The following is a 15,477-nucleotide window of genomic DNA, read 5'->3' on the forward strand; positions in this document are numbered from 1 at the left end:
TAATAAAGACTATGTGGCAATAAGCTAAATAAGAGCAACTCTGGAGTAGAAGAATAATACAAATTCACACCCAAACCAAAACCTGAACAAAAGAGTAAAACAATGCCAGGCACATCTCATTTTACACAACAGAAGAGCTACAACTGCATTGAAAAGATTAAAAACCAACCAACTACTGTCAAACAGCAGAGAAAATACAACAACAACAACAACAACAACAACAACAACAACAACAACAACAACAACAACAATTTATTATTTATACCCTGCCCATCTGGCTGGGTTTCCCCAGCCACTCTGGGCGGCTTCCAACAAAATATTAAAATACAATAGTCTGTCAAACATTAAAAGCTTCCCTAAACAGGGCTGCCTTCAGATGTCTTCTAAAAGTCTGGTAGTTGTTTTTCTCTTTGACATCTGATGGGAGGGCGTTCCACAGGGTGGGTGCCACTACTGAGAAGGCCCTCTGCCTGGTTCCCTGTAACTTCGATTCTCACAGCGAGGGAACCGCCAGAAGGCCCTCGGCGCTGGACCTCAGTGTCTGGGGAGAACGATGGAGGTGGAGATGCTTCTTCAGGTATACTGGACTGGGGCCGTTTAGGGCTTTAAAGGTCAGCACCAACACTTAGAATTGTGCTTGGAAATGTACTGGGAGCCAATGTAGGTCTTTCAAGACCAGTGTTATGTGGTCTTGGCAGCCGCTCCCAGTTACCAGTCTAGCTGCCGCATTCTGGATTAGTTGTAGTTTCCGGGTCACCTTCAAAAGTAGCCCCACATACAGCACATTGCAGTAGTACAAGTGAGAGATAACTAGAGCATGCACCACTTTGGCGAGACAGTCCGCAGGCAGATAGGGTCTCAGCCTGCGTACCAGATGGAGCTGGTAAACAGCTGCCCTGGACACAGAATTTACCTCCATGGACAGCTGCGAGTCCAAAATGACTCACAGGCTGCACACCTGGTCCTTCAGGGGCACATTCAGGACCAGGGAGTCCTCCACAGCTGCCCGCCTCCTGTCCCCCAAAACCAGTATTTCTGTCTTGTCAGGATTCAACCTCAATCTGTTAGCCGCCATCCATCCTCCAAGCGCCTCCAGACACTCACACAGGACCTTCACCGCCTCTGATTTGAAAGAGAGGTAGAGCTGGGTATCATCCGCATATTGATGAACACCCAGCCCAAACCCCCTGATGATCTCTCCCAGCGGCTGCATGTAGATGTTGGAAAGCATGGGGGAGAGGACAGAACGCTGAGGCACCCCACAAGTGAGAGCCCAGGGGTCTGAACACTCATCCCCCTCCACCACTTTCTGAACACGCCCCAGGAGGAAGGAGCAGAATCACTTTATAACAGTGCCCCCAGCTCCCAGCCCCTCTAGATGGTCCAGAAGGATGTTATGATCAACAATATTTGAAGATTTTTAAAAATGTTATTAAAAGGCCTTTAAAAAATAATGGATGTGCCGGAGATAATAATTGCAATGGGCTACCCAAAGAAATGTTCTGGACAAAATTATTTAAGATATTCTAAAGCTGTTTGCAACAGAGCCCCTGGCAATCTGCCCAGATACAGCTATAGGTTGGGAAAAGGTAAACACATCTGTGCTCTCCTTAGCACTTTCAACTCCAACCATTCTTCCTCATTTGCCTTTCAAAATCCACATCTGTACTGCTCTTCGTCGCATGTGGTTGCAGCATTTTCCCAATTCCTATAAGAAAATGTTTTCATATTACGAAACAGTAATGGACCCTCTTCCAGGGTCTCTGAAGAGGGAAGGCCGTGCTTTAATAATATTAACCAAAGCAGTCTATTCAATACATCATATATATTTTCCTTCTCCATCTTTTAACTTGAGCCTCTAAGACCTTTGACCTGGAAAATAAAAGACCAAACTAGCAAACTGTTCACCGTTGTGCCAAAAGGGACTATAACTGACCATTGTTCCTGAGTGATATTATAATACTGTATACTTCTTTAGCATTATATACTCACATTGCACAGAAACAGGAAAATTATGGGGAGAAAATATTATTCCATTGAAACCACACTTTTCAAAAGGTTAGGTGGATCTCTTCCAAAAGGAATGAGAAACTGTTAGGAAAAACACTGGTTCCAGATTTCAAGGGTAAGATTCAATTCATCACCCAAAATTCTTATGCACTTAATTACTAACATGAGTGGTCTGGTCTACTCATGCTAGCAATGCAATGGAGGTCACATTCTCCATCCCTATAAAGCAACAGGTTGAATCTTAAGGTTATATACCCTGTATCTCATATTTTAAGACATACCCATAAAATAAGCCATAGCAGGATTTTTAAGCATTCAAGGAATATAAGCCATACCCTGAAAATAAGACATAGTGATAGGCGCAGCAGCAATGCTGGCCGCGGCAGGAGGAGGAGGAAAAAAATAAGACATCCATCCCTTGAAAATAAGCCATAGTTGTTTTTTTGAGGAAAAAATAAATATAAGACGTGTCTTATAATATGAGAAACACGGTAGTACAGTAGTTTAACATCCTGGTAATATGTGGTTTCATTTTCTACATCACCTGGCTACCCACAGCTTCTGGAAGTAATACAGTGGTACCTCGACTTACGAAGGCGATCCGTTCAGTGGCGCTATTCGTAAGTCAAAACCTTCGGATGTCGAAGCGTCCATTTTGCGCATGCGCAAAGCATGATTTTGCTCTTTGCGCAGAACGCACGCACGGCGAAAATACTTCCAGGTTTGCCAACTTTGTAAGTCGAAACCTTCGGAAGTCGAGGCATTCGGAAGTCGAGGTACCACTGTACATTGAAAACCATTGGTTCATGTAAGCCATCATGACTAGAAACTATTGATGGTCTTGTTTTCTAATATGTATGGTTATCTACCTCTTCCACAGCATTATTCTCACAACAATCCTGAGAGGTTTGTCAGACTAAGAGTGTGACAGTCCCAGGGTCATCCAGTAGGCTTCATTGCTGGATGAGGATTTTAACCTGAGTCTCTCAGGTCCTAGTCTGACACGATACCCACTGCACCCTAAGAGCTTTTTGTCTTAGTTACCCTCGGGAAGGGACATCCTTCTTCCTCACTGACAGACACAGGTAGCCTTATTATGACAAAGCTTACATGAGAGTGAAGCCACATGAGAGTGAGCATTTTTGACGCTGTTCTTATTTTCTTTAACTGCTCCCGAGGTTCTGCAAAACAATATAAAAGTCTCTCCAATTTACTACTCTTTTTCCAAGGAGAGATTTTGTTCCCCAAAGAGACAGAGATGTGAATATAAGTTGTTTTTGAAGATAACAGGATCTGTATGTGCCTCTGAAAAAACAAAATCTGCTCCAAAAAGTTATATTTATATGTATTTGACTTTGTTTGGGACAGACAAGCAAGGCCAGTGTTAATTCTTGCATGAATATGGATGAAATTAAAGCTATCGTGTTTCAAACAGCCTGACATCTCCACAATAGCACAAGTTTATGCTGTGTTTTCAACATGAAAGGGTTGAAAGCCTGAATGGACCACTGCCGTACACAAAACTGTACAATAAAAAGAAGCAGACAAGTAATGCAGTCGGGAAAATTGGAGCTTTCCTTTTGGACAATACTAAGACTGCAGTCATGTACACAGTTAGATTGTTTAAAAGTATATTGACCTCAGTGGAATTTAGAAAACCTAACTATGTGAGTTTTGTGCAATTGGGCTTACTCCAAGGTAAATGGGTACAGGATTGAAGCCTTTAATCACTTATACAGTGATGGGAAAAAACACCAAAATCAGTCATGATTTCTAGCCATTTGCAGTTGATGTGAACATTATTTCTATTCTTAGCTAAAGGGAGTTTTGCTATTTTGTCTGTTTATTCCCAACAGACAGAAGTCACACCCACACTTTACGTGTAAAGCACCATTATACCACTTCAAACAGTCATGGTTTCCCCACAATGGAAACTGTAGTTTGTTAAGGGCACTCACTGTGATTGTTAGGAGACCCCGAGTTAGTGCAAGTTGGTAAAAAAACAAACAAAACAAAAAACCAGCACTCTGGGGAAGGCTATTGGTGAATGGCAAAAAAAAAAATGGTAGAAAGCTTATGTTGGCATATGTGGCTCAAGCAACTTGCTAAATGACTCTCTCAAGTTTGAAATGAAATCATGTTGCGTTTGGCCAAAAGGATTAAGCAGCGGGATGTATTCTGTTGCACTACATAAGCACGGCTGTGAGCTGAAGTCAAATACTTTACAGCCAGTGAGGGGAAAATGTCAGCACAGCAATGATAACAAACAGATGGCTTCTGCTACAGCACTCAGTAAACACATTGCTTGCGATTTTGGAGGCCATTTGGTGGATTGTTATTAAATAAGAAAGGCAAGAAACTACATTCCCATATAAACAGCAAGGGGGGGGGATGTTCCGTGACTAGACTCTAATTTAATTTTGAAACAGAACACATGAGACCTGGTATGGGATGCTCTTAGAAGCTAAATGTTAGCGTTGCATTGATCTTGAAGTTGCTGGGTTAGAGCAATCTCATTCATTTCAAGAGACTCTGCTTAATGGAGTGCAGACCCTCCAAGTGCAAGTTGCATCTATCTTTTTGAAATTTGCCAACGTCATTCCCTCAAAAGGGGCAACCATGCCTGCAATTTGCTTTCAGTTCTGGCAGAAAATTTAAAAGATGAAGACTTTTCCACAGTAAATTGAACAAACTATAGTTTGGTTTTATAAAGTTTGGTTTGCTTTCCAGCTGCTCTTGCCTTGTTACTTTGCAACATGATGTGCATCTGGAGTGGGATGACCAAACTGTCAGAAGTATGGGCAGGAGTCAGGCTCTGGGGCCTGTAGTGCTTTGCAGGACTGGGGCCTGCCTCAGCTTGTGCTGGAGAAGCAAGGAGTGGTCACTCAGGTGAGGCCACTTGATACCTCACTGCACCTGGTGGCAGGAGCTGGGAGGGATAAAAGCTCAGCAGTTCCCTTCAGCTCTTTGCCACAGCAACGCTATTCCTGCCTGGTTGCCTCTGGCCTCTTGCTCCTTGGACCCTTGCCTTACCGATGCCTTGATCCTCGACCCTTAAACCCTTGCCTTGCTCCTTGACTCCCAGACCTTCACCTCTGCCTTGTTTCTTGACCCTGTGACTGCCTGCTGCTGGACCCTCAGCCCTGCATCTGTTCCTGCTTCTACACCACCATCTTGCCTCTGGTCCTGACGTCCTCAGCCAGGGCTTCAACCACCCGCCGACCGGACCATGACACAAACAAACCATAGTTTGTAACATCAGGCCATAGTTAAAACAAATCAAGGTTCACAAACCAACCACAAACCACGGCTTCAAATTTTGGTTTGTTGGCAATAAACAAACCCCAGTTAAGTTGATTCAGATGAGGAAACAAACTATAGTTTAATAAAACATGGTTTAGCGTTAGGTGTGAACCAGGCCAGCGCTTTGGATACTTTATCCATATGCTATCAATAGAAAGGAATATATAGAGATTAATTGCTGTTTATTATTGAGGGACCTTCAGTCCTCTGCAGAATATTGTAGGTGATGGCAAATATTTTTCAATGGTCTTTTAGGGGGCTTATCCAGAGAGGTAAAGCCCAATAAATGTTCTGCCAAGCTCAGTGTTGGTTTGCATTAGTCATGTGGTCTTTAGCGAAGCTACTTCAATGAGATAACTTCAGAGCAAGTGGTCTGTGGCTTACAGAATAAATGTTTGCATACCCTACTACTTCATCCCATGGTTCTTAATTTGGCAACTGAATTGAGGATACTGTTATTTGTTTCAACGCTCAGAAGCCCATCAGCTGAGGGTGTATTGATGCCTAATTTCATCCAAAGCAGACAGCTGCAAGAGCATTGCAGGCAGAGCAATGATGTCACTTGATTACAAATACTGTCACTCTATGAGCACAAAATATTTCATTTAGGAACTGTTTTTACAAAGCAAAACACCAAACCTCCCAGCAGGGCTCCCTCAAGATGCCATCCAAGAATATTAGTCTCATCTGAGATCAAGCAATAGATCTGTCATATAAGACCACACATCCACAGGATATGGGCCGTAATCCCAAATGCACTGAACATCCCCAAAGCCTTAATGAAATCAACAGAGCTTTGAAGGTCCAAGTCTACTAAGAGCTATAGTTAGCCTCAACAAAGGCTCTGAAGGGCTCGATCTAAGATCTGAACTGCATGTTTATAAAAAGCACTTGATAAAGCCCTCCTGGCACTGTATCATTTCATAATATGAAGAGGGGGGAAACATGCTGGAATGCTGCATCACATCTAAATCTCCCTGCCTACCAAAGTGTCAAGGAGAATAATCCCAGCCTAGCCTTCTACCTGATATCCTCTTTTTCAATGAGCAGAATTTTATTTGTTTACATGAATGAGTATGTACTTTTGATACCTGACAGTGCTAAGCATAGATACTAGGGGTGTGCATAAGCTCTGTGTGCAGCCCAAATTGTGAGGCAAATCGTAGTGATTTGAGGAGTCTTTCACGTTACCACAATGTGCCATTAACAGGTGATGCCAAGGGAGATCAGGCAGCGCCCAACCTTCTGAATAGTTTAGTTGCCTCAGTTTTTCCATAGCGTGAAATATATGACCCCCCCCCATCCCGATACCCCACACAGACTGGCTTTTTAGAAATGAAACACAGGGCTCATCCACACTTCTGCTTTTCTGGTGCCTCCAAAGCACAGGTCTGAGCTGTTTTCTGCTTGTCCCCTGTTTTCTAGACATGTGCCAGAGCAGTTTTGTCTTTCGCCTGTTGTTTCCCCCTGGAAAATCCTTTAAAACAAAAGCTTGATATTTTACTATGTTTTTATATACAATATGCTGTAAGCCACCCAGAGTGGCTGGAGAAACCCAGACAGATGGGTGGGGTATTATTATTATTTCATTTCATTTCATTATTTAAACGGGAACAACTGTTAATCCAGAGAAAACCTGATTGATACTTGCTCAGATTCAGCAGTAAACAGTGGGATTTCCCAGGGGAAAGTGGCAGGGCCAGTAGAAGTGTGGAAGATCCCCAAGTTGATAGGGAAAACACCCAGAATTCAACTGGAAAGAGGTGGAAAGGAGAGTGGAGAGGTGGGGTGATCTTTTGATTTGACTGAGAGGTCTAGCATTTAAATTGGTCAGTTATTTTCCAGCTGCACTCCAGTCACAGTGATTTGGGGGCGCAATACCCCACCCCCAATGGATCGTCCTTGTCCTCCAGGTCTGGTTATCACCCACTAACAATTACAAAACATAGGGCTTTCTCAGTTCTTCATGGAGGGTACTTACAGGAAGGGGGCCTGGTGATCAATACTTTCCGGATTTTTTAAATAACAAAAGTAAAAATAATCTGTCCGAATTTGGGCAGGTTTCTTACAATTGATCCACCCTCCTGCCCAAAAAAGCCACCCCACTAAATGATGGGTGGGAACTACATTAGGGGTCTTTCAGATTCTATGTAACCTACAAAGAATATTTCCTCATAAACTGGAGTGATCTTAACTCTGTTTAGAGGGTGCAGCAATGTGCTTAATACTGCTACTACTAATAATAGTCAATATATGAGCTCCAGCGAAACAGCCACTAACTTGAAGCTGCCTTCTAATTTCTTGAATGGCCATCTATGTAATCCTGGACAGCTGCTTTTTACTTTACGTGTCCCTAGCCACAGGCTTGCAACTCAAGGCCACTTCACAGCATGATTTATAATGCACAACAACACTTGTATTCAGATCAGCGTCTGTAAACGTAAACCGCTTGGGTTCAAACATTCAGGAAGTCATAAAATGTGGTATGCAGGAATCTGTGCAAGGTTCCAAAAATAGGTCAAAGAGGGGGAAAGTTAAGAAAAAGTGTCAAAGACCCATATAAAACCTGATTTTATGGTTTGCTGTTAGAACATCTATGTGTCACTGAAACACTGTCACACTCTCAAACAAATTAATATGAAACCATTTACAGCATTTAGAAGATTATTGTCCTTCTGGGTCACTTTAATTAGACAAAAAGAATCTTCGTAATGAACAGGGGAGCCAACTTGGGTCCCAGGTTATGGGTATCCAGTGCACATCACATCATGATGTCATGGCATCACATTGCGGTGTGATGTCATGATGTCCTGCACACTCCCCAGCCTCGGAACCTGACTTCCGGTGGCACAGTACATTTAAAGCACATCACTTCCCTCATAGAATCATGGGAACTGTATTCCCATGCTAGGCATTGTACCTACATTTGGCTCCCAGTCCATTTCCAAGCACAATTCAAAGTGTTGGTGCTGACCTTTAAAGCCCTAAACAGCCTCGGACCAGTATACCTGAAGGAGCGTCTCCACTCCATCGTTCTGCTTGGACACTGAGGTCCAGCGCTGAGGGCCTTCTGGCGGTTCCCTCACTGCAAGAAGTGAAGCTACAGGTAACCAGGCAGAAGGCCTTCTTGGTAGTGGCGCCCACCCTGTGGAACGCCCTTCTATCAGGTGTCAAGGAAATAAACAACTATCTGACTTTTTGGAGACATCTGAAGGCAGCCCTGTTTAGGGAAGTTTTTAATGTCTGGTGTTTTGTCACGTTTTTAATATTCTGTTGGGAGTCGCACACAATGGCTGGGGAAACCCAGCCAGATGGGCAGGGTATAATAATAATAATAATAATAATAATAATAATAATAATAATAATACAGTTCCCAGGATTCTTGGGGCAGGGGAACCATGTGCTTCAAATGTATCATGTGGGTGTGACTTCTTTCTTTTGGTGCTGTGGGTTAAACCACTGTGCCTAGGGCTTTCTGATCAGAAGGTCAGCGGTTCGAATCCCCACAACGGGGTGAGCTCCCAATGCTTGGTCCCAGCTCCTGCCAACCTAGCAGTTTGAAAGCACATCAAAGTGCAAATAGATAAATAGGTACCACTCCGGCGGGAAGGTAAACGGCGTTTCCGTGCGCTGCTCTCGTTCGCCAGAAGCGGCTTAGTCATGCTGGCCACATAACCTGGAAGCTGTATGCCGGCTCCTTTGGCCAATAATGCGAGATAAGCGCTGCAACCCCAGAGTCAGTCACGACTGGACCTAATGGTCAAGGGTCCCTACAGTTCCTGGGGCGGGGGAACCATGTGCTTCAAATGTATCATATGGGTGTGACTTCTTTGTTTTTGCAAAACAATGTACCAACTGAGTCCCTAGAGCCCCAGGAGCCAAACCATTCCTGCAGTCCTCACCTCCCACATCAGTCTGCAGTCTGTGTCTTCATCCAGCTCCTGAGGCATTCGCTTCTCTCCTGCAAAGGGTCCAAATTTTTCGCCCTAAGGAGTGGAAACACAAGCAAAGCAAAGCCATCAAACCCTTCCTTCTGTTCTAGGAAAATGTATCGCTATGTTCAGTTTCACAACTTTATTGGGGTCAGCTACATATTATTACAGAAATGTGTGATTGCACCACCGTTTCTTTAAATTATTTACATGGGGCTCAGATTTAGAGGATTCATCTAAGGGTTTATACCCTTCCCCCAGCACCCATCCCCAATGGAAATCAATCCTAGCACCCCACAAAAAGCTGCTTTATTCCCCAGTGGTAAAAGCCTTCCAGCACAAATGCTATGTCCAGATGTTTTTTGAATCAGAAAATCAGAACTGGCGAGAAAGGTTAACTTCCCATACCCTATTTGAAAAAAAATAAAACAAGATATGGGGGACAGGTACCCTGAATCTCTGAAGAGGGCTAATGGGTGGTATCCAACTAAGTTTTACTCAAATTCATGAACATGACTGTTTGGTCCATTAATTTAAAGAAGTCTACTCTGAGTAAAACTTCTTGAATATCATGCAAAGTCATTTTAACAACTGTATTTTTAACTGCCTAATGATACAAATTAACAGCCGAATAAGAGTTGGATCAGACCAAAAGTCAATCTAGTCCAGATTTCTCTATTCACAGTGACCAAACAAGTGCCGTTGGGTAGCCTGCAAGCAGGACATGAGCACAGCAGCGCTCTCTCCCACTCATGATCCCCAACAACTGGTATTCAGTAGCAAACTCATTCCAAAGGTTCTGTATCACCATCATGACTAGTAGCCATTGATAGACTTATCCACATCAGTGAATGTGCCTAATCCCCATTTTTAAAAGTCCAGGTTGGTGGCTATCACTAACGTACATCTCGAGGGATCAAATTCGATGCCTTCAGAAGTTAATTGTGTGAAGAAGTGTTTCCTTTATCTGTCTCGAATCTTCCACTCTTCAGGTTTATTTTATTTTTATTTACTTATTTATATACCAATCAAATGTAAAATAACAACAGCAACAACCTCAAAGCAGTTTACAAAAGGATAAAACAAGAAAATCAAGTGGGAGGGGGAATTACAAAACTTTTAAACATACAAAAAGTTAAAATAATAAAAATAGATTTAAATCCACATCCACTTTATTGGATATTCCCTGGTTCTTGTATTATGAGAAGGATAAAAAAACCTCTCATCCCCACCCCCCAAATTACTTGCCTTTTTTCTAAAACGTAAAATGCCCCAGATTTTGTAACATTTCCTCATAGAGGAATTGCTCCAACCCCTGGATCATATTGGTTACCCCCCCCCAAAAAAAAAAAATATGTGGAGAATTGGCTCATAAGGTCACACATGTGATTCTTTGCCATGACAATAGGAATGCTGTCAACCTTCAGGAAAGTAGCCTGTCAGTTTTGTTCAGTGTACATGCTGTTAATTATAGGGGGGATGCGGGGGGGGGACATGATGTTATCTGCCGTGCTACCTGATAAACTCAAATATGGTACTCACAGGTACATGATCCACTAAGTCAATCATCCATCCTATTATTTAATGTAAACTGATTAGCTGCTTGGTTTGTTTATAAGAACCAGGGAAGTTGCCTTATACTAAGTCCATTGGTCAATCTTGTTTAGTATTCTCCACACTGACTGGCAGCTGCTTTCTGACTCTACCTGGACATGCCTGCAACTGAACCGGGGTCCATGCAAGGCAGGTGATCTATACGGAGCTACAGCCCAGAAAGCATAAACCAGGAAACAGAGGAGCAATTACAGAAAAGACGGACAATAACAGTTTGCTACAATTTGGCAAGCTTTGGCTACCTAAACTAGCTCAAGAGAGCGGCTTGGAAAAGGCACCTTTTATTTATTTATTCTCGTTGTTCCCTTTGCCATTGAGGTGAAGGACTGAAATACAGTACACAGGCTCTTCCTTTGAACCGAAGACTGTCACGGATTTGCAAGATGCAAATTGAATCCCTGCCCCCAGGCAAATCTATTTTGGATGCGAATCGGATTTGAGCTCACAGCTCCTTCTTTTATGCGGCTGTTGTCGAACTGAGGGGGATTCAGACTGCGCCAAGGAGAGCTCAATCGAACAACAATGGGCGCAGGAGGCGCTGCTCAAAAGATAGATTAAAAAAGCAAAAGTTTTGAGGCCATTTATGTAATAATTTCCACAAGTTGTCAGACGGATGTGAATTAAAGAAGAGTGTCACAAGAGGAAGAGGGGGGTTGCGATCAAATGCTGAAGTCTAAAGCCTGTGGAAGAGAGAGAGAGAGAGAGAGAGAGAGAAGGAGAGAGAGAGAGAGAGAGAGAGAGAGAGAGAGAGAGAGAGAGAGAGAGAGAAGAGAGAGAGAGAGAGAGAGAGAGAGAGAGAGAGAGAGAGAGAGAGAGCGAGAGAGAGAGAGAGATGAGAGAGAGAGAGAGAGAGAGAGAGAGAGAAATACGTGGCAAGCTCTCTGGGGAGAATCCAGCGGGGGAAGGTTTGAAGAAGAAAGGAAGAGCTTGCAGGAAAAGCCTGGAAGACCTCTCCCCCACCCGTCCTGCCGATCCCTCACCTTAATGGGGCAACAGCAAGGATCACCCCACCTTTTTACTCTCCGGGCCGTAAAGAGCCCCATCCCGTCTTGAATGTTAGATGACTTCAGGGCAAACCTGTCCGGCACGTACATGCCCAGCATTTTGTACTATTGGGGGGGGGGAGTTACTAATGTAGCCTCTTAAACAGGGGAAAGGGATCCAGGGGGGCTTTCATTGCAAAGGGAAGCGGGTTGGTTGGTGGGGTGGGGGGAGAGAGAGAAGGGATCGGGCGGGGAAGCCTTGCTGCTTCGATCTCCTCCCTTGCTCTCCCCTCCCCTGCCTCCCCTCCCCCCCGCCGGGCCGGGCCGGGCCTGGCCTGCTTCTTCCCCCCCGCCCCGATTCCTCGCTCCCGAAGTCTCCGCCGCTGGGCTGGGGCTTCTGCCGAGGCTCGAGAAAGGCGGCGCTCCGATTGGCTGAAAGTTTTGCCGAGAGCGAGCAAGGGAAGGCAGAGCGCGCGACTCCTGCGAGGCGAGCGAAGGATCCCGGGAATCTTGGGCAGGGAGAAAGCGAGCAGCTTCTCTTTTCGGGAGCCCGGGGGACAGCACGAGAGCCCGCCCTTCCTGCTGCAAAGCGTGGGCTCCAGTGCTTTTAAAAATGCTTTGAAAGTTTGGGTCTAGCAGACCCAAGTTGAGTGGCGCGACTTAAATCATTCTATGATGATTTCCCTAAGTTTCATTCCCCCCTCCCATAACTCAAAAACTATATGGCATAGGAATTTTTTGCTCACATTAGTGACTTTGACCTGTGAAATAATCCAGTGCAGAACAGCAATTTCGTTCAAAATCGGATATTGTAGCAGACTTGATCTTTGTGAAAACATTGTGGTGATTTGTCATTGAACAACTCCATTGAAGAAGATAATACTGTAGTGGTTACCCAGACCTCGTTGCTGGTTGCGAAGCGCCCCCCAAAACAGTTCAAGCTTCAGGGCTCCAAAAATGTAGGTCTGCCACTGGTGGTATCATGGTTAGAGAGTGTTGCCCTAGGGCCTTTGAGGCCAGGGTTCCAGTTCCCACTCAGCCTAGTGCCTGCCTCACAGGGTTGTTGTGAGGATAAACTTTGGAGGGAGACAACTGGATATGTTTTCTGGAGGAGCCCTTAACAGGCTAGGTAAAGGTAAAGGGACCCCTGACCATTAGGTCCAGTCGTGACCGACTCTGGGGTTGCGGCGCTCATCTTGCTTTACTTGCCGAGGGAGCCGGCTCATGTGGCCAGCATGACAAAGCCGCTTCTGGCGAACCAGAGCAGCACACAGAACGAGAGCAGCACAGCTACTAACATGAATAAACAGTGTTTTGTAGGAGTTAGGATGCCTGATTCACCATCCCTTGGCTGTGTTGGACAAATCACAATTTCTCAACCCTATCCTACCTCACAAGGCAGTTGTGATTTTTTAAAAAGGAAAATAAAAATACTGTACACACGGGAGTAAAACTATCTTTAAAAAACAGTGGGACTAACTTCTGATTAAATCTACAGGGGATTCCTCTGTTACTCTTGCCATAAATGCTAACTTGGATGCCACCAGAGCAATAAAATATTTTTAGACGCAAACTGTTCCCCCCCCCCCTCCAAATGCCACAGCCTACTTCATTAGATGCATACAGTATAAGTACACAGATTGAACTGTAATGGCAGAATAAATAAACGTATGTATGTAAGCTGGTATATAAAGCCAACAGAAGAAGGGTCTAAATTGAACAGCCCAAAGCCATCTTCACATCTGAGCAGGGATTTTGAACATGGGACGACTATCTGAGATTTCCAGAGTTGTTTTTGTTTTTGTTACATTTGTATCCCACATTTATTTATGTTTTTTTGTTACATTTTTTATCCCACATTTATTTTGGGTTTTTTTTGTTGTTACATTTTTATCCACATTTGTTGCATTTATATCTCAGTTGTTACATTTGCAACCGTGTATGGTACATTTTTTTTTTTTTTGCATTTGTATCCCATCAATTGTAGTTGGATCTTAAATGCTGTAAAGGCAGCAAAGGATTGACCTGCAAGGAACTCAAAGCAATGGTTTTGCCTCATAGTAAACCTTAGTCTATACAGTATTGTTTTGGGCCAAGAGACAATTGCATGTGCAGGACCACGCTGCAAGCTTCCTGTAATAAGTCTTGAAGAATTTGAATCTGGATTTTCCATCTACAAAACCGTGAAATTAATTATTATTATTATTATTATTATTATTTATTTATTTATTTATTTCTACCCCACTCATCTGGCTGGGTTTCCCCAGCCATTCTGGGCGGCTCCCAATGAATATTAAAAGCACACTACAGCATTAAACTTTAAAAAATTCCCTAAACAGGGCTGCCTTCAGGTGTCTTTTAAAAGTTAGGTGCTTATTGCCTTGACATCTGATGGGAGGGCGTTCCACAGGGAGGCACCACTACCGAGAAGGCCCTCTGCCTGGTTCCCTGTAACCTCACTCCTTGCAACAAACCCACTTTAATGAGTTCACCAGAGTGCAACTGAACCCCGCCCATAAAATAACAATACTGTAGTCTGGAAGTGACCCTAAAGTCCACAAAGTTTATGCCAAAATAAAATCTAGTAGTCTTTTAGGCACAAGACTCTTGGCTGTGTTTGTGACAACAGAGAAACATCTGTGTCTCTCTGGAAAAAGTTAGAAAGGGCACTAACCACTGTCTCTTTTCCTCTACATTGGCTGTACAGTATAGTTCTCACATCAGCCCCCCCCAACCTACCTTAACTTTTGCATCTTTGTAGACAATATGGCATCTCACAGTGGACACATTTCAGCAGGTGTAAGGCAACAGAAAAGATACATAGACATGTTTGCCAGACAGATGCTTGAGCTTTTTAGCTTCTGTTCCTACAATATCCAGTATTCCAGATTCTTCTCTACAGAGTTAGTGCATTCAGTTTCAGTGATGATAGAATCTGCATATAGTCGCTGTTGCCTGAAATAGCCCTGTGCATGGAAATCTCCAAAGTTAACATATTAGCACAAGCATTCCAATAAGTTTTCTATGATTTCAAAACAAAATAAAAAAAATTCCTTCCAGTAGCACCTTAGAGACCAACTAAGTTTGTCATTGGTATGAGCTCTCGTGTGCATGCACACTTCTTCAGATACACTGAAACAGAAGTCACCAGACCCTTATATATAGTGAGAGGGGAGGGGGTATTACTCAGAAGGGTGGTGGGAATGGGTGATTGGCTGATAGGTGTGGCAAACCTGTTGATGACTGTTAACGACTGCAATTGGTCTTACAGGAAAAAGCAAGGGGTGAGATGGCTAAAAATAGTTTTATCATGTATAATGAGATAAGAATCCAATGTCTCTATTCAGACCAGGTCTCTCCATGGTTTTAAGTTTGGTAATAAGTTGCAATTCAGCAACTTTCCAGTCTATTTCCGAAAGTGTGCAGTACCTTTAAAAAATAAAAAATAAGACCTGTCAATTTTATTTATTGTTAATTACCTGGATACCTTAGAAAAATGGGCTCCTTTGTTGTTATTTAAATAGAAAAGCAGGCCATTAATGAATACAAGGGAAGTTAGTGCCAAGTCCTTATGGGGAATAGTGGCAAAGCAGGGGGTCTTGGCCAGTGCCTCATCTGGCCAATAACTGGGGCCA

General features: G+C 43.6%; 1 protein-coding gene across 3 annotated transcripts in view; it reads right to left on the reverse strand.

Moving 5' to 3' along the window:
* The window catches only part of PRDM5 (PR/SET domain 5), a 93,737-nt gene extending 81,545 nt beyond the window's left edge, over positions 1 to 12,192 (reverse strand). Inside the window, exons 1-2 of one of the 3 annotated variants that reach the window (XM_060278571.1) lie at positions 11,872 to 12,192; positions 9,216 to 9,301 (exon numbers count right to left, since the gene is read on the reverse strand). In XM_060278571.1, coding sequence (XP_060134554.1) covers positions 9,216 to 9,301; positions 11,872 to 11,962 — 177 coding nt within the window. In that variant the 5' untranslated portion in view covers positions 11,963 to 12,192. The remainder of the gene's footprint in view (positions 1 to 9,215; positions 9,302 to 11,871) is intronic. The other 2 variants (XM_060278570.1, XM_060278572.1) reach the window with 2 other exon arrangements.
* Between the last annotated feature and the right edge of the window lie 3,285 nt (positions 12,193 to 15,477).

The sequence above is a fragment of the Zootoca vivipara genome, chromosome 9, assembly GCF_963506605.1.
Source record: "Zootoca vivipara chromosome 9, rZooViv1.1, whole genome shotgun sequence".
In the NCBI taxonomy this organism is placed as follows: Eukaryota; Metazoa; Chordata; class Lepidosauria; order Squamata; family Lacertidae; genus Zootoca; species Zootoca vivipara.